Below are 20667 nucleotides of genomic sequence, written 5' to 3' on the forward strand. Positions count from 1 at the left end.
TCCTGGCAAAAAAGATATCCTCGGATTCGACATGACGCAAGGAATCGATAGAGACCAATTTTATGATTTTGTGACAAACTGTTCACAAGTTACAGCCTCTGAACCAATTATGGGTCGACCTCGTTAAGTTTGCGACATCATAACTTTTTTTTTCCAGTAGAGCAAAAAAATCGGGGACAGTACTTTTATGCGGCTCAGTCCGAAGATCATTTGAGTACATGTTTGGACAAAATTAGACCAATTTTGAAGGAGGAGTAGCGAAAAAACTGTTTTACATTCGCTCCAATATGGCGGCCAGTCACATTGTTGAAAAATAACATATGAGATATCGTTGAAATCGGCATAAGCCAAGGAATATATTGACATAAAGAAATCAAATTTCAAGCAATGTTGGCAAAAGTTATAAGTGTTTTTTCAAAAAACAATGATATCTCTGGAACACTAGGTGGCGCTGTGATCAAACTTCTCATGTACCTTCGGGCCATGCTAATGATGATCCATACCAAATTTGGTGAAGAAATTTCAAATAGTTTAAAAGATATTGCAAATTATGACATCATTCAAAATGGCGGACACGTGGTACATCCCATCATGGCAAAATCGATATCCACGGATTTGTCATGACCCAAGGAATCGATAGACACCAAGTTTATAATTTTCTGACAAACTGTTCATAAGTTATTGGCCAAAATATGCATTTTCCATATCTCATGACCCGTAGGTGGCGCTGTTCCCAACTTTGGCATGGAACCTCAGATCATGCTTCCGATGAAGTGTACCAATTTTCGTTTCGATTGATCAAAGTTTGGCCGAGCTATAGCTTCTGAACCAATTTTGGGTCGACCTCGTTAAGTTTGCGACGTCATAACTTTTGATCAGAGAAGAATAAAAAAAATCGGGGACAGTACTTTTATGCGGCTCAGTCCGAAGATCATTTGAGTACATGTTTGGACAAAATTAGACCAATTTTGAAGGAGGAGTAGCAAAAAAACTGCATACTGTACTTTTCAAAATGGCCACTACTGTAATGGGCGGAGTCTTAATGTAAGATATTGGTTCTAATCAGCATGATGAGATGAATCAGGTGTACTAAGTTTCATTTTTCTAGATCAAAGGGTTCAAAAGTTATAACCATTTCAATGTTGAATTTTTGAACTGCTGGTGGCGCTATAGAGTTGGACCTAGAGACTCAAAAATTGCTACAATTACTTTTCATTACCATCACTACAAGTGTGCCAAATTTCATCATTTTCCTATGTATGGTTCATAGGGCTGCCATAGACTTCAAGAGGAGGAAGAAGAATAATAATAATAATAATAATAAGAAAACTAACAGATACAATAGGTGCCATAGCCCCTTCGGGGCTTGGCCCCTAAAAAGGTGTAATTTGTCTGGAATGCAGCTTTAATTTTACCCATATACATGATTGATGGCTTAACACACAAATAAGTTCTGATTCTGTTCTGCTGTCTGGTCTACTTCCTTTTCAGATTCATCTTTCTTTAAAAATAAAACACAGCAGACCAACCTGTCAAAACTACGACTTATCCTCTGAACACTGAATTATAGTACAAGGATCAAGTTATAGCTTAAAAAATAGTTTTTTCAGTCATGTGGTCAAAAGTTTTCAGTGATTCAAAACAACTGTGCGTTCACTAAAAATCGCATATAGTCAGGATTTAGTCTTTAGGATTTGATCTTTATTACCAGCGTATTTATGTGTTAGATGAGGTGAAATAGCTCAATGATGACTGGGGCAGTTATCAGATTTACTAAAGGCCAGATTTACTAAACAGGGCAAATTAGCAAGAGAGCGCAATCCCATAAAAGTGCAGATGAGAGTGGAAAGTTCTGTGCACGATCTACTGGCGATGCGTACATTAGAGAAAACAGACGCAGCCGGATCATTTCCATAATTACCAATGTAATCTGGTTTATGACAATGCTTTTTTTGGGCAGTAAATGATGGCTCAAATACCAGTAAATAGACTACCTTAGGCCTGAGACACACTAGATGATTTTCAAATCTTAATCGATTTTAAAACTGTAGAAGACCACAGACATAGGGGCAGTTTCAACAGATTTTTAGCATTATAATCCTCCCAATGCACACAAGAAGATTCTTCTGCACCGCGAGACCACACACCTGTCGACTGAACAGTGAGACAAGATCTCATGACTTGCAAGATCAAATGTGACTTGAGAAGAAAAACAAATGGAGAATGATTGACATTGTCAGCTGGTTCTCCTGGCATGAGTTTTGTTTTACGGGAAGAAAAACAAAGGAGAAAAAGGAATATGGGTGATATTCTTTCTCAATACTCCACTTTCGTGGCATGTTTGTGGCTAGCAAGTTTCCGCTATAGAAGAAAGCAACATCTGATTGGTGAAGTTTGCTAGCTCTCATTGGCTATTGCGAGTGTCATGTCAGAGGCAGCCCGATCAAGAGTCGTAAATATCAAAAATGTAATTATAACGGCACCACACAATTGAGTATTATTTAGACAAAAAGTTGTTTGCGTCCAGCCTCGAATCGGGCCTCACCCCCGCTCACTTGGGGGCGCAGATTGGGCTCAAAATCGGGTTTAAAATCTTCAAGTGTGTGGCCAAAGTCTGACCAGGTGTGTGAGCCAGCACCCCCCTGTATATGCATGGGAGCCCCGGTGGAGTATGAGGGTATGGAGAAGGACCCTGCCCACCATCCCACTGCTGAGGGTGAGCTGAAGTTGGATATGAGGACTGCAATTATTTGCAAAGTTTAAAGAAGGTAGTCGCCTTTTTTCTCCCAACACCGTTGATCCCGCCCAGGTCAGAATTTCCTCTGTCTGACTCTTCGTCATTACTGATCTCGCCTATTTCAGAATCCCCTGTGTATTTGTCATCACTGGTCCAATCCAACTGTGAATTACTGTAGAATTTCTGCAGAGCACCCACTCAGCCTCCTCTTCACAATCCAGCCAGCTCTTCAGCCCTGACTCTGCTGGTTCCCTACAGTCGCTCAGCATCTATTACCCCAGTCAAGTGTGTGGACCCACTCGGGTCCTCCAGTCGCCAGCACCATCTAGGCAAGAGGTTCCCATTGCTCCGCATTCAGCTTCTGGGCTATTCACTCCACCTCTGCCAGTCGAACCCTCAGCTTCATCTGGAACCGTCATCCTTCCGCCTCCTCCAGGTTCCCTTGTGGAACCTAAAACTTTATAGCATTGTACTCTTAAAAGTTATAACCACAAATATGTATGTATTATAATGCATTAAGAGTAAACACAGGCTTCATAGAAAGTCTTACCCATTTTTTTTTTTACTTTGACATTTTTCTAGCACAAACACTATTTCATAACTACAACTGCTTGAATCTGCAGCTACGAGTCTCAAACATAGTTTTTCGCTAGCAAATGCAAGTGTCAAACACTCACTTTTGCACCACACATCTATGTAAAATGTGGAGTAAATTGATTTGTGCATCTGTAGAGGGAGGCACTATTCAGAGATCGGAGAATTTTGGCCAATCAAAAGAGCTAGTTTTGGCTGTTGGTGTCCGAAAAAGTAGGGGGGAAAAACTAGTCCTACGGTTAACATGGCGCCACGCAGACACAGCGGCTTTACGCTCTCCCGTTCGGTGCTTTTCGTTTGGGTTTTTTCTTTCTTTGTTTACTAGTAATTGTTACAATTAGTCATGTGAACCACAGCTACAGTCGGTTATATATTTAGGCCGTACGCATCGACCACAATTATCCAATGAGAATGACCAACAATTTTGAACTCATTCAGAAGATTTTACATGGTCTGGAAGATGGTAAACTGCCACCCAAGTTGCAGACTCTCGAGAATGACTTGATGGTTCATGTGTAGAAATGAAGAGAGGTGTGGCTTCACTGAAGGCATTTCCCAGTTCAAAATGCTTTCCTTCTGTGAATAATGCTTTAATTGCTGCACTACTCAGGTGGCTTAAACTGCACAGCCTGCTAGGGATGGGTGGATCAATCTCAAATTGAAGTATCGGTCCTCCCTGGAATTTTTTTAAATGATTTTAGAATACTAAAAATACTAGTATTAGGCCGTACAGAAATACTTCCTTAAATTGGAACGTCAATGGGAACTAATTCTTCTTCAGCTGTGTCTGTGCTTATGAGTTTATGACTGCATGCCGCTCGCTCACAATCAGTGTTGCCAACTTAGCATGAACAAAGAATATCATGAACAAACCTTCCCATCTCTCAGCAAACTAGCAAAAAAAAAAAGTTGATCAGTCAAAGAAGAAACAATCTAAAGGGACATTTTCCTCAACATTCTCTTATTCCTTCACAAAAACATATAAATCGGTATTGGCTTCATGGTTTACACAAATTAAGATTTCAACTTAAATGTAAGGGCGTTTTCACACCTGAAAGTCCGCACCAAGGTCCGAACCAAAGTTCATGTTTTGATACATTTTATACATTCGGTAAGTTTTCGTTTGGTTTCACATTGCAATTATGCGAGCGTACTAAAGAACTTAACATGACATACTTGCGTCCTGTCGTCATCATCTATGTGGGCTGCATCTTGACATTGATTGGTTTGTAAACGGATGTGCGTCTGATGTCAGCGTGTTTTCAATTCCGGCGACTAACTTTAACAACAATGAATGAACAGACGCATATTGTTATTATTACGGCATTACTACCTGCAGCACCAACTATACTCGAGGCTAGTTCAAATTCGCCAAATGAACGTCATCATTGTTTGAACATTTTATTGTCGCCGGCAGGAAAGGAGGAGAAGACTGCAAGCAATCCTGCGGGAACCACCGGAACTTCCTGTAAATGCTCTTAAAGTCTGAACCATACAGAAAATGCTTTCACACTAGAAACGAACCAAACCTTTGTTCAGTTTGATCCGGACCGAGGTCTGTTTGGTCCGGGGGAGGTTTCACACCTGTAATTTTTATTCGGATCAAACTGAAAAGACAGAAAATCCAAACCATACAAAGTAAGTGTGAAAGGGCCCTAAGATTCAACCTTAAGTTCAGCTTATTTGCCATTTAAATAAAACTTTTTCTTTCAAAAGTAAAAGAGTTTAGAATGTGTTCAAAATTAACTGTCTTCCAAAAATTAACTATTTACTTCAATCAATCCCAGTAGAAATTCTACTGCATTATTTCAAACAGTTTGATAAGATAACCAAGTCATTTATTCGGAATGGGAAGCGACCCCGGTTAAATATGAGCAAATTGCAACAGCCGGTTGATAGAGGGGGGGTTGGGTCTTCCTAAACTTATATTTTATTATTACGCCTTCAGTTTGTCTTAAGTCGTCTGGCTCACTGGTCCCTTCTACCTGAGAGGGCCCCCCGCTTGGTTTAAATGTTGAACAAGCCATTCTGCTACCGCTGCCGCCACTACAAAGCTTATCCACTAAATTACCTCAAACAGTAAAGTCTCATCCCATAATATCACATCTCCAGATAGTTTGGAAGAAACTAGCAAAAATATTTTAAGTTTAACCCCTTTTTGAATACAGCTTCAAGTATCTGGATGAATCCCAAATTATGCATTGGAAAATCAACCTTTCTGTGGAAGGATTGGTTAGTAAAGGGTATTTTGAAGTTAGGTGATGTTTTTGAGAATAGCATTTTGAAATCGTTTAACCAGTTAACCCAAACATTTGGACTTAATAAAACGCAGTTTTGGAGACACTTACAGTTGAGACTTGTTATGTGGGACTTTTGGTTCTAGTAGTCAAGGTCCACCAGAAGATAATATTTTATGAGGCATCAGTATATTATAGATGGATAATGGAGAAAGTAGGTTATAGTTTACATTCTGCTACTAAAATAGTCTGGAGCAAGGATTTGAATGTCTCAATTAGTGATGAGGACAGGACCAAAATATGCAAAAATTGTAAAGTAATGTCGAGGAATTACAACTTATACAGTTTAAAATACTGAATCGTTTTTATTGGAACCCGAGCAGGTTATTTAGGCTTGGCCTGAAGGACTCAGCCATATGCTGGTGATGTGAGAGAGAGGACGGAGACCTGATACATGCTCTGTGGTCCTGTTCTAAAATGCAAGAATTTTGGTCTAAGATCCATAACTATTCAAGAGGTGTCAGAGCGTTGCTTTCCATTTTGTCCAGGTTTATATGTCCTTGGAGACCCATCTTTTTTAAGCCCGGATGTAGAGACAACTGAATGGATTCAAATAAGTATTATGATTGGGAGACAAATTATAATGAGAAGCTGGCGGCTGCCAGGTTTGCCATCTTTTCAAGAATGGGTTACAGAATTGGGCAAAGTTTGCGCTTATGAAGGAATGGCATACAGATTTACTTAAAGTGGGGCAGATATCTCACATTTATTGAGGGTATAGGATGATGATGGGGAGACACAACATAAGAGTTGCTTTAATTATTTTTTTTACACATGTATTTTTATTATATATATATATATATATATATATATATATATATATATATATATATATATATATATATATTAGGGCTGTCAATCGATTAATTTTTTTAATCGCGATTAATCGCATATTGTCATGAGTTAACTCGCGATTAATCGCATTTAATCGCACTTTTTTTTAATTGTTCTAAATGTACCTTAAATTAATACTTTTCAAGTTTGTAATACTCTAATCAACGTGGGCATGGATAAATATAGATGCTTTATGCAAATGTATGTTTATTATTGAAACCATAGTCAATATAGAGCATAAGGACGAGACATGTTTCTAAGGTCACAGATGTTTTTCAAAGAACTTGTTCATAGACACGTAGAAAGAACAAAAAAATGCCAGGTTACCATTACTTCTCTTTCTTTGCACTGAGCAATTTACTAACACAAACATGTTTAGATTTTTGCATGACAGGGCAGCTCTTCTGAAAATACTAAATGTACATTTTATGTAGGCTATTATTTATTAGCCTATTACATTGTAGTTTGTCTCTCTCTGTGCCCATTTTGATGAAGCTAAATTCTCAATAAAACTGTTTTCATTGGTATATTTTACTGTTTCTGTTGTCAAACAACGGAATGAATTTGAAATGGTGACTGAAACGCGACCCATTAAGACATAACCAGCTCTCCCTTCCAAGACGTTAATTTGCACAAAAATTCCGATAATCGAGCCGTCGTCTGGTGAAATCAAATTCACATAAGATAAAGACAATATCTGTGCTCTGATTTCGGCTATACTTGTAAAAATAGAGAAGCAACATAAAAGCGCTGCTCCTTCGCGCGAGACGCAGAGAGAGAGAGAGAGAGAAAGAGAGAGAGAGAGAGAGAGGCGCGCGCGCGCGCGCGTGCTGAGAGAGCAGAACCGGCGGTACCGGTAGATTCTCAGAAACTAAATAAGGTTTGGCGCTTTGTTGAAGGGAAAAAAATCGCTAAAGGGGTCTGCAATGTCGCTAAGTTAGAAACACTGTGTATCTCCATTTCTCCAACTAGGGGTTGGGCCACGGGTCAAACAGAAAATACGCGCTGCGTTAATCGCACGTTAAAAAAATTAGTGCCGTTAATATGATTTTGCGTTAACTTTGCGTTAACGCGCTAACTTTGACAGCCCTAATATATATATATATATATATATATATATATATATATATATATATATCAGGGTTTTTCCTGCATAGAGAATTGTGAGGCGGCCGCCTCCGTCAAATTTCGTGTCGCCTCCGGCTCTCGACAAAACTCAGACAGTCATGGTCAGATACACTTTTTTCCACCGTGACGGTTCTGTTGAGGTTACCGCTTGTGTCCATGAACAAACCGTATAGTGCTGCGTGGGTCGCGGATAATCCGTGGGTCGGGCGGGCCAGGTAATAAATAACATTCCAATTAATCGAGGGTGGATGACAGATAAATAATTTTGTGTTGAGTTTAATAAAGACACGGAACTCTCATCACGGTAAAACGCAATGCACGTGCGTCACTCTACTTTCGTTTTCAATAACGTAATTCTCTTCAGGGAAAACCAATCAAGGAAAACATATCAGGACTCGACAATAACGCTTGTCTGGGACCATAGACTGTGTCCGGGACACGTGTGTTTATTGTAGCCCATCCGGACAAATGCCCTGATTAAAACAATTTTTAATATAAAAATAAAAAACTAGGGAATCACCGAAAACGTGAGGATGATTCTGTTTTATTTCATTTAATGTAAGTGGCGATTGATAGCCTATAGTGGATAATAATATAGACCTATATGTACTGACGGTAACAGTGTTGCGCTGTTGAGGCTCGCGTAGTTATTTACAACATTATTATAGTTAAGAAACAATATATAGCCTAGGCTACACGCGACCAGAGAGCTGTTTTCCTGAATGCCATCAAGATTGAAACCGAGATTTATTTCATAACAGTTCAATAAATTAAAATTAAGTCACTTACATTTTAGACGCAATGGCTGTTTTTTTTCTGTTTCAGCACCGAAAATAGTTCCAAACAAAGATCACAGCAGAACCACCGCGCATCTCACAGCAACACTCAGCGATGTTTCATTACTGAATGATTCAGTGTTTTGAACGAATCGGTTGAGTCAAAGATTCAATTACCTATTCATAAACTGCCTCATTCTGAATAAATCAGCCGTTTGAATGAATCGTTTGAATGAATGACTCAATGACTCGCTCATTAAGACGGTCGCCTGCCGCCTCCTACTGGCGGTTTAGTTTCATAAAGTATCATTCTTTTCAACATTCCTTATTTGTATATTCAAAAATATTTAAAATAATCTCATTTAATACAGTTATAATTTTTCAATGTAAATTATTTAATTTGATTGGTAACAGCCTAGTGTCTTATTATTTTAATTGAATATACTGATCAAATTTAAGACTTTGAAATGAAAGATGGAGCAAACATTTAATAAAATAAGGGAAAAAATGCCCTTTATAAAGGTACAAAAAATTATTCTGAGTGTTTTCAAACAGTGATGTAATGAAACATTGACAATTTAAGTTTGAAGGGAGTAAAGCCTCTGTTTAGGCTATTAAGGAAATGTAATTTTTCCAAAAGAAGAACTTTTATTTCAAATAAATGTTCATTTTTAATTAGCCAACTTCAGTGTGATATGGTACCATATTATCATGCTTAACACTGAGAATTTGAATAATTGTAATGTGATGATCAGGGGCCGTATTCACAAAGCATTTTATCTTACCACTAGGAGTACTCCTCAATCGCACTAAAAGATTTTAGCTAAGAGTTTTCTCTTAAAAGTTATTCACAACGCCTTTCAGACCTACTCTTAGTAAAGAAAAATGACAACTCCTAAACTAAGAGTGAGTCTTCGTTGCTATGGATGACGTCATTACTCATGCACGAGCTCGACTGAAGTGACCAACTTGATTGGCTGATGATTGTAACGCGGGAATGATTCCTAACACCTCCCCTACGATGATGAGTGACAGGTGACAGGTCTGAGAATGCGTGCGCTACACAAGTAGTGCGAAGGACGGAAGATGATGAATAACTGAATAAACAGCCTAAATGAATAAAGAGTAAGGCAAAACAAATAGCCTAATGAAACATATGGATTGATGCAATATCTTTGCAACATTATTGAATTAATCTGTCACTATATGCCTCTGCCTACGTTCGCAAAGAGAAGAACATTTTAATTTGATTCACAATGAAACGTTACAATTAGTTTACATGCAATGAGTAGCCTAGTTTTGGTTGTTGTTGGTGGCGTTATTGCATTATGTCTACAATGCAAAATTGTTCCCTCGCGATTGGAAGCTCCTGTAACCGCCGCATATGCATTTCAAAACATCGCAGCGTGATATGCCACAAAAAGCGGTTTATGAATAGGGCTTAGTGAGTTAGGAGTCCTTTCGACTTCTTTTAAGCTGTCCCAGGCTTAGGTGCTACTTTTAGGGCTAAAATTAGGAGTCCTAAAGTTACGAGAGACACGCCCATTATTTTTAGTAGTTGCTCCTAAATTCGCCAGTTAGGAGCTACTTTTAGCCTTAAAATTCTTTGTGAATACGGCCCCAGATGCAGATATCTAAATCAAAGAATATGGGTGGTTTGCGGGTGGATAATTTATTTTTAACAGTGGATTCGGGTGACTCAAAGTGCACCAGATTAATGAATTTATCTTTAAAATGTACAAAATTTTCTTACGGGGGGGCATGCCCCTGGACCCCCCTAGAGGTACCAAGCTTCACCCACAAAAATAGTGTGGGAAACACATTAGGCTATATGATGATTACAAAAAATACCAATTGAATTACCTTATTATTAAAATACATTATTAGGATTTTAGCCAGTTTCAATAAATGTAACAAAAAGGGAGTCATGTCTATTGCAGTTTATTTAATATTAATAATAATGGCTTTCAGAGAAGACAGCTGTCTGTACCCTCACCGGTAGGGTTTTGTGTTCAAAAGCAAAAACATTCAAGGATTAAAGCAATGTTTTAACGTTTATAAAACTCTGTGTGGGATCTAGTGATATTGCGAACTGGTTTTACCTTCCACTGAAGCTCACATCAGGTTCACAGTGGTTAAATATGCATCAGCAAATCAAGCCAGTGACTAAAAGATCAACTTCACATCGTGATTAAATTATATACAGAAACCGATCAAAGAACAATCCCCTTCCAATTGCCCAAGCTGTAAATCACACAGCGCGAGTTCATCTGGACACTTGCCAAAACTCGTAATGAAATCAATGACGCTGTTACACTGCACAACGAAGCTCTTACTGTATTTACATCGTGTTTGCAATGTTATTTGGTGAAAGCATTCATGAGAGTACAGAAATTGCATTGCAATGATGAATCTCTTCATTCACGTGATCAACAGTCTGTCACTTGCTCAGTGCTCATCACAGGCAGCCAATCACAGCAGGGGGCGTTTAGACTGAAGTCTCACAGCAGACACGCCCCTTAAAACAAAGCGTTCAAATCGGAGGCTAAAATTAGGGTAGGAAAAATGCCTTTTATTTCTAAATTACGAAATGTTTGATGAAAAAAAAAATAATAATTAAACTAACATTATAAGGGCACCCCAGGAAACACAAAATAATAAAATAATCCAGTTCATGACCCCTTTACGGTTTTCATATTGATTTGGCATCCACACCGTTGTCATATAAAGGATTGTTTCTGTTGTGAACTCTCATGTGTTTTGTAAGGTTTCCTTTCTGAGTGAAACTTGTTCCACACTGTTGGCAGGTGTAAGGCTTCTCTCCAGTGTGAACTCTCAAGTGATAAATTAGGTTTCCTTTTTGCCTGAAACTCATTCCACAGTGTTTGCAGGTGTAAGGGCTCTCTCCAGTGTGAATTCTCATGTGGTTTTTAAGGTTTCCTTTTTGCCTGAAACTATTTCCACACTGAGAGCAGGTGAAAGGCTTCTCTCCAGTGTGAATTCTCATATGGACGTTAAGGGTTCCTTGTTGACTGAAAATTACTCCACACTCTTGGCAGGGGTAAAGCTTCCTTCCAGTGTGAACTCTCATGTGAACTTCAAGGTTTCCCTGCTTTCTGAAACTTAGTCCACACAGGTGGCAGGTGAAATTACCTATAGTCCCTGTCTTCCGAGCCCTTTTTTGTGAGGAAGTTGTTTCAGCCTGTGAGCAATTCAAAGACTTTTTTTCAGTTATGAAATCATGATGTGTCTTGTGCTGATCTTTCCCTTCCATTTCATTCAGATCTTGACTCTCCTCTTTCAACGGCATCAGGTCTGAGGAAAAAAAGACAAGTTAATCCCTGTTTAAAGCCACAAAGCACAAACATTTAGACTTATAAAACATTAAAACAAATAACATATGTTAGATCCTATACACCAGGGGTGCCAAACTCAGTTCTTGAAAGGTTTCCAGGACGCATTTGCACCACCAATATGAACTCAGAAGTTATGTATGGCTTCACAAAAGTCCTGCCTCTCTGGTTGTTCTGTGGGACTTTTATTTTTGACGGGGTGGCAGACTTTTATATTGACAGAACTGAGAATGTCAGAGCCTGAGCACTCACCACTACTGTCCATCTTCCTTAGTTTACAATCTGTTTAACAGTCCTATTTTAATACGTTATAATGCACATGTGGTTGATGACTTGGTGGGATAGCAGAAACGAGAATGGAGTTCACTGGAAAATCTCAATTTACGTGCATTTTAAGAGAATGATGTGTGTGCACCTGTAAGGATTTACTCTCAGTCGTTTTTATTGTCACTTAAGCCGGGTGCACACTGTGCAATTTATAATAGTCCTTTACGATTGTTGCTTGTCAGACTGTATCAGGGCTCGACATTAACGCTTGTCCACTTGCCCGGGACAAGTACATTTTTTGAAGGGACAAGTAAAAGAGAATTTTTGAATTTCAAGTAGCTTAGAAGTAGATTAGAATGTCAATAACAACAACAAAAAAACTAGGAAATCACTAAAACTAGAGAATGATTGTGATTTCATTTTTTATTTAAGTTGCAATTGATGGATAATAAATGTATTACTGGCGGTAACATGGTTGCGCTGTTGAGGCTCACGCAGCCTCTCAAGGAGAAATCTACACTCAGTTAACAACATAATGCCTATAAAAAATCTAAATGTGGAGCTTTTATATTTTTAACATATGTTAAGCAATACTTTTTCCTGAATACCATCACGATTGAAAATGTGACATTCATTTCCTACAACAGTTCAATAAACAGTGTAGCTGATGCTGGTAGGTCAGCTGTAATTATGACATATTGGTGATTTCAGGGGTTAATGTTTATTTTTTGACTTTATAATTTAAGGGTGTATTCACACCTGCCTTGTTTGGTTCGACTGAATCGAACTAAAGTTTGTTTCCCTCCTTGGTGCGGATCTTTTGGGCAGGTGTGAATACAGCAATCGCACACGGGTGCGGACCAAACAACCGAACCGAGAACCAGCTGAAGAGTTGGTCTTGGTACGGTTCCAAACGAACTCTGGTACGGTTCGTTTACAATTGCAGAAAGCACAGCCCCTTTCAGTTAACAGGCTTCCGTAGTCGGAGTTGCATTATGTGAAAGTGTTGTGTTTACTACATTTGCAAAAATGAGTCTTGGTTTGACCTGGAGCTCCGAAGAGACAAGCTGCCTGATTAACATTTAACAAGTCTTTACGTTTATTTAAGACTTTATTTGACTGCTCATGAGGATACTTAACAAAACGGACATTTTGGAATAATGGTGAGTGTTAACTTATTGTTCGTTCAAGCGTGAAAGAAAATTAGATTCCGCTGTCTGTGCACCTGATACTGTTGCACGTCTTTCTGCGCGTCGTGTGTGCATCAGGACATTCACAGACAGAGCGTTCTCTTTTGTCTTACCACGCTTAAATGGTTTAAAAGCATTTGCAGGAATAGGAGCGTGACCATATAATGTAATGATAGTTTAAGGATGATAGGTATAGATGACATTGTATCATGATTGCAGAGAACAACACCAAATCAGTAAAAGAACAAATATTGCATTACGAAATATCTTCATGCCGAGTCTGTTTTTGCACTTCCTGAAGTATTCCTGTCCAATGAATGGACGACCTTAGCACATGTGTGGTTTTGTTTACAAATTGTGGTTCACTTGCAAAAAGAGCAGTGTGAAAGCGAACCGTACCAAAAAAATAAATAATTTGGTCCGGACCAAAGCAAGTGAACTATCGGACTTTCCTGGTGTGAATACACCCTAAATGTGTATTTCTGTGGGTGTGTCAATTTCATAATTTTGTTGGCTGATTTATTTCACCTGGACATGTTAGTATCATTGAATGGTGAGACGTGAATTCAGATACACATGTTAGTGCTCCTGACCATTCTACTGCTGGTTACCAGGGCAAACGCGGTAAAAGTGTTAATATTTTGTATATCATGTTTGGTTTTGTGTCTTTAGTGGTATTGTGTGTAAAATGATGGTTTGTTTTCTTTTTGTGTCAAGTTTTCACGGTCTCAGATCAATAAATAAAAAACGGACATCAGTACTTTGGAAGCGTGGGCTGTTTAATTACCAGCAAGTAGTTACAAACAGTTAAAATTAAGTCACTTACATTTTAGATGCAATATTGTCTGTTTTTGTTCTGTTTCAGCAGCGAAAATAGTTCCAAACAAAAATCACAGCAGAACTACAGTATATAACACATCTCACAGGAACACTCGTGTTTTCATTACTGAATGATTCAGCATTTTGAATGAATCAGTTGAGTCACTGACCCATTCATAAACATCGGACGTTAAACGAATCAGCCGTTTGAACGAATCAATCAATGACTCACTCACTCAGACAGTCGCTGCCGCCACTTACTGGCGGTTTAGTGTTATATTTAAAAGTAGCATCATTCTTTCCAACGTTTCTTATTTATATATTTAAAACAACTTCATAAAATTTTTTAATGCAATTGTAATTTTTCAGTGTAATTGATTTGATCAGCCCAACCTAGGGTAACAGCCCTATAGTGTCTTATTATTATAAATAATTGAATTTATTGATCAAATTTAGGAATTTTAAATGAAAGATGAAGCATACATTACTAAGATTGGGGGAGGAGATGCCCTCTAAAGGTGCAGATATTACAATATACAAATTTAATATGTATTTAAATATTTAAGTTGATTGAACACTGATGAGAATATTGCTTCAGAGTTTAACACACACACAAAAAAAAAAATCCAGACAAGCAACTTTTTTTACTCAGACAAGTGAATGACAGATTTATTTGTCCAAAGGGCAAGCACATGAAAAGGCTTAATGTCGAGCCCTGCTGTACGATCACGGTCATCGCTGTAAGTCATTTCACACTGTAAGATCTCAGTTATGCTCATGTACTTTTGTCGTTTTGTTGTATTTTTTATTTTTTTTTACGTGCCATTGTAACGCTGTTCTTCTGTTATACCGTTTTAGGAGTGGCCGATATGGCAAAAAAATATTATCTCACGATTTTTTCAGGAAAATCACAAGTCATGATTTTATCACAATTCTTTTCATGTTGTTATTACAATTTTGCAAGTGACTGAGCAGTACAGCCACACTTATGCCCCTATTTAAAAACTAAGCCTTGCAAGGTAACAAAATGTAACAGAAAAAAAGAAAGACAGATGTAGTGGGTGAAGATAAAAATCTTTATTTCATTATTTCACAAACAAAGCTGCACATTACAAATACAAAACATACTATACAAATTAAATAAACAGTGCTTTATTTTTTTAGCCACAGGTGGTGTATATAACGGCACCATTCAAATACAAAATGTAATAAACATGTAAAAAAGACTTCACTGTAAAAATTATACATTGATTCCTATTTAAGCTACTTTAGTTTTTCAGTGAAGATCAGTGAGTGATTTTCTCCTTTGTTAATTTCTTGTTGTTAATTAAGGGCTAGCGGCAACTTGAATTTTTTTGTTTGCTGCCACTTTAAGAACTCACACAGGATGGATAAAGAAACGCATCCATTTATATTCCAACTGTCTACTTTCACTTTAGACAGAACTGACTGTTTATGTATTTTTTTTGTGTTCGACAGTTTAAGCACAAGAAGACGCAAAAGATAACTTAGCTCAGCACTCACGCGCTTCAAGCTTCTAGAGTGAGCGCGCTTCGTGTGTACGCTTTGTGTGTACGCCCTCAAAACAGCGCGCAAATTATACACGTTCATGACTGCGAATAACTGCAGTGTCACGTGAGCGTAACTCTACCGCTGCATTAACATGTGAAGTGAATGTATTTCGTGTTGTACAGTATGTTGGGACGGAGGTGCCAGAATTGCCTAGAATAGGCTACACTGTAGCACGATAGTACGATATTTCTAAAAGGTACTGCTTTATATGTTGAAACGATACGCAAAATGGACCAGAACCTCATCGCTTTAACATAATCACAAGGAAATCGAACCACAAACGAACCATAATCAGACCACCCCCTGAGGTGGTCCGAGTACGCTTTGCTTTTTTTTCCCTTTAGGGGGGTCTGAGATAACTTGGTTTGTTCACATACATGCTAAACATTTGGAGGGTTCAAACAAACTAAGTGTGAAAACACTTTAAAATAACCCACTTTTTTGTCCTCTTCCCCTCTATGGTCCACTTTCACCTTCAACAACATATGTAAGACACGTACAAACGCTTAATATTAAACAATATTGAAGGATTAGTTCACTTCATAATTAAAATTTCCTGATCATTTACTCACCTTCACGTCATCCAAGATGTTCATGTCTTTATTTCTTCAGTCAAAAAGAAATTAAAGGTCCCATATTGTCAAAACTGAAATTTCCTGGCTTTTTTCAAGATAACAGATGTCTAGTGGCAGTGAAACTACCATATAAGTTTTCAAAACAGTCAATCCACAGACAAATGCCTTTTCACAAGCCATTGTGACTTCAATATAAATGTGATGTCAGAACTACTCAGTCACCGACTTCAGTCATCACCCCCACCAATGGTGGGTCACCAGAAAATAACAGGCCAATCAGAAGAGAGGCTCATGAATATTAAGTAGACTGGCCAAAATTGACCTGTTCTTGGCAGAGCTCCTGAGAAAGGAGAAATATATATTGAGATGGTTTTTGGTGCTTATACCACAAATATATATTCTTAAGGACATCAAAACCTAAAATAAAACTTCAGAAATATGTACAATATGGGACCTTTAAGGTTTTTGAGTAAAACACTCCATATAGTGGACTTCAATGGGGTACAACCAGGGTACAAGGTACAGGGTTTGAAGGTAAGGTCCAAACTGCAGTGTCAGTGCAGCTTCAAAGGACTCTACATGATTCCAGCTGAAGAATAAGGGTTTTATCTAGCGAAACGATCGGTCATTTAAAAAAAAAGAAATATTTATATACTATAACTACAAATAACCATCTTGCACTAGCAATCTGCCACGAATTAAATGATCACTTTGAATAGTCATGCCGACCTAGTGTTTACAAAGCAATTGTACAGAGACTAAGCCAAACGGCATTTACAATAAACAAAAAGTAAAACAAAGATGTCGGACGATTTTGAAGTTGGAGGAGAAAATAAGATGGATTTTTTTGCCTTACCCTACTTTTTTTAACCAGAACACGCATGACCTTTCAACGTGATTACGTAACGCTGTGCTAGTCGAGCATATATATATATATATATATATATATATATATATCCTTTTTTTTAATCAACCTATTGTTTTGCTAGATAAGCTGCATTGAAACTGCAATTTGGACCTTCAAACCATTGTACCCAGTGAAGTCCACTAAAATGGAGAAATCCTGGAATGTTTTCCTCAAAACCCTTAAAGGTGATCTAAGTAACTTTTTACCTTAACTGAACAGCTTCGGAGTCATTGGAATGGTTATATTACTTATTTCGGGTTGAATGGTGGTCGTTTCGCACCCCCCTGGTGCCCGTGAGCGGAAAATCCGCACTTGCAACTTTGAGCCGGCGGGCCGCCGGCCGCCGCGTCAGGAAGTATCGCGTGATATCAGGTCTTGAGATGTAAACAATTGCTTTACGGCCAAAAGAGATCTGCTAAAATGCTGTCATTATTGCGCTCCCTCACGCTGTTCGAACCCGAATGAAGACGTTTTAAAGAATGTCCCATCTGCTTTGATGTCGTTGATCTACTAGCCATGGTGTCTGAGAATCGCCAACGAGTTTTTACAACAGTGTTGTCAAATGTCTATTCCGAAGCTGTGGGGGGAGCTCTAGAGAGAAACCTGCGAGCAAAAAGCGAGAATACAGCGAAGAAATGCAGAAACTACTGAGCCCTGCTTTAATTTCTTTTTGACTGAAAAAAGACATGAACATCTTGGATGACATGGGGGTGAGCAAATTATCAGAAAATTTTAATTCTGAAGTGAATTAATCCTTTAATGTTATTGAAATGTGTAAGTGGACCAAATTTGCGGAAGAGGACCAACAAAAAAAAAAACGGGTTCTTTTAAAATAAACTATATTACAACAGCCTTAATTCGTAGCTTATTGGTTATATGTGTCCTCTCACGAGAGACTGGTGTTCCAGCGTAGGACGCAGGTGTAGCGCAAGTTCTGGTGACGAAGCAGCGGCACAAAAATTTACAGGGAATGTTAAAATGGAGCATCTCCCTTTGACGTCGAAGCACGTAATCTTAAGACTTTTGCTTTGTTGAAGCAACCCGGATATAAACACAAATTTTTTATTTTTTTGAGTAATTATTTTTTTTTATTGTTATTTTAATTTTTTTTTAATTAAATTTTACAGAACTAAGCCATTTTCAGACTAATAAAATGCAGAGTATAGCTCAAACAATTTAATTCTTCACATGGATCTCCTTTGATGTCAACACACTTGGTTCTCGCGAGAACTAGCATATTCTCACCGGAGCATCCAACATCATATGCTGGAATGCCAGTCTCTCGTGAATGCATGTACGACAGTTAGCGGTAGTTAGAGATTACAGCTTGTAAAGTTTTAAACATGGATATTTTTCTTAGACAAACGCATTGCTTCGCCTTTATTTCTTCTCCCTTTCTCCTCCTTTCGCGTGCAGGAGACAGACGTAATGCTGCCGCGAATGACGCGAATTGTCACGTGAAAATAATCCACAAAGAGAATAATAAAAAATAATACGTACGCTAATTAGATAGTTTTAATTTGGAAAGCATTTAGATACGTCAAAGTGTCATCTAAAATGTAAGACCTTTCATAAGTAAAAATAAGACTAAGACTTTTTATGGCCTTAAATTTAAAAAATCTAATTTCAAACTTTTAAAGACTTTAAGGATCCACGAGGACCCTGAATAAGAAGTGCACGTTAAAGTCTTATCCATAAACTCTCTCTCTCCCTTTCATTATTATTAGCATACACAGTGAAGTAAACAAAACACTCGTTACAACTAACAGTAAACAAATATACACACACCACTTCAGTGGGTGCTTAATAAACTGGTAAACCTTATATCCGTAAAATGACTCGATGAGCTGTCATAAAGTGCGCACTCTCACTTTAATTTCTGCCGTGGTCAGTAACGTTAGGCTTATCGCTCCGGAGACTGAAGCTGGATCACAAACTGTTGGGGTACAGATCCATCCTCGAGTAACAACGAGAGTAAAGGAAGACTGCTATGTTCATTCCTACATCCAACAACAAAACACCTCAATCGCTTTAGATGCTCCTGCTCCGGTGTGGAAACAATGGCGGACTTTGTTTAGCTCACTCATGGCGGGTCTAAGCTAAAACTGCGTCAATCAACAGTTGTGGGCGGGGCTTGTGCAAATTTACGTCACATTGCCCTGAATCTGTGAACAGCTTGTTCTGAGACGGTGCTTATAATTTATGGGGATAAAAAAAAAAAAAAAAAGCACTGGGCGGATTTTTATCATTATAGGGTGGTTGTGTACACGCACTGCAAACACACATTTATGTTCAAACGTCATGTAAAAGTGAATTTTGCTTAATAGGTGCCCTTTAATCAAACAACAAGATAATCATTCACGGCTCTTCACTGAATAAAATTAGTAACTTTAATAAGAATCAATGTATATGTAATTCATACAGTGAAGACTATGCAATGTTTTTTTACATTTCACTTATACAATGTCCTATTGCTTTTGTATTTATTTACTGAAAGTTTCAACTCACTGTTGTTTGTTGACAAGAATAAAGAACTTTGCAATATACTTGTATCGTGTTCAGAGATCAGTGCTGGTCCTAGATTTCTGGGGGTCCTAAATGTACACTGTCAACAAACAACAGTGAGTTGAAATTGTAATGAACAATTTAGCCTGCTTAAGGCTTCTCTCCGGTGTGAATTCTCATTGGACTTTAAGGTTTCCATGCTTATTGAAATTCATTTCACACAGTTGGCAGGTGAAATATCTTTTAGTCCCTGTCTTTTGAGCCCTTTTTCGTGAGGTAGTCTTTTCAATCTTTTTTTTCAGTTTTTTTTTAAAATCATGATGCGTCTTGTACTGGTCTTTCTCTTCCATATCATTCAGATCTTCCTTTTTCAACGGCATCAGGTCTAAGACAAAAAAATACACAAAAGTTAATCCCAGTTTAATGCCACAAAGCAACAGACATCAAAACATTTAGACACGTAAACATCAAAACCTATAACATGTATGCTAGATCCTACACGGAATCAACTGTGTTTACATGGTTATTGGCGGGTGCCTTTGTTTTGCATTCGTTCAGCCAATCAGTGTACATTTGCGTTACTGGTAGTTCCTATTGTGCTAGGTTACACCCACTGATCTATATAGAATGACTGGATAGCTCATGACGTCATAAACTGTGAAGCCACCGCGCCGCCATATTGGTATTCCCTAGTGAGCTCACGCGTTCTATTGAATCAATAGGAAATTTTATGATTTGACTGAGAAAACATTGCCTATCGAGACACCGATTTAAAATCTAAAGTCTCCCTGCACATTTTTACAACGCAAACACCCTAAGCATTTAAATGGGTATTTGTTTAAAGTCAGAAATTGTTCCTGCTTATTAAAATTTTTTTTGATACTGGGTAGAGGAGCTTGGAGAGTGTCTGTCTAGGCTAACAGCAGGTGGCAGTAATGAAGAGTTTTTTGTTTTGTTATTTTCCCTTTGACTGAAGAAGAAGCTGCTTAACTCCTCGTTAAAAAAACGCGTTTAAAATATAATAGGCCTATTTAATAAAAGACTAAAACGGCAATTTCTTTGCAAAAGGGATAAAAGGCTGTACGAGAACACAAGTTGGCCGTCACTGAAGAG

The 20667-nt window shown here is 38.1% G+C and overlaps 1 protein-coding gene across 6 annotated transcripts in view; it reads right to left on the reverse strand.

Annotated features, from left to right (window-relative positions):
- Nucleotides 1-20667, reverse strand: part of LOC311081182 (uncharacterized protein) — a 187474-nt gene that overhangs the window by 155044 nt on the left and 11763 nt on the right. For 2 of the 6 annotated variants that reach the window (XM_084111594.1, XM_084111593.1), the window contains exon 3: nucleotides 10293-11681. The exons of 1 other annotated variant lie outside the window; for it this stretch is intronic. In XM_084111594.1, coding sequence (XP_083967720.1) covers nucleotides 11059-11681 — 623 coding nt within the window. In that variant the 3' untranslated portion in view covers nucleotides 10293-11058. Of the gene's footprint in view, nucleotides 1-10292; nucleotides 11682-17907; nucleotides 19940-20667 lie in introns of those variants that run through there. 3 more of the 6 variants (XM_084111597.1, XM_084111595.1, XM_084111596.1) reach the window with 2 other exon arrangements.

The sequence above is a fragment of the Abramis brama genome (genome assembly GCF_963993115.1).
Source record: "Abramis brama genome assembly, chromosome: 4".
Lineage (NCBI taxonomy): Eukaryota > Metazoa > Chordata > Actinopteri > Cypriniformes > Leuciscidae > Abramis > Abramis brama.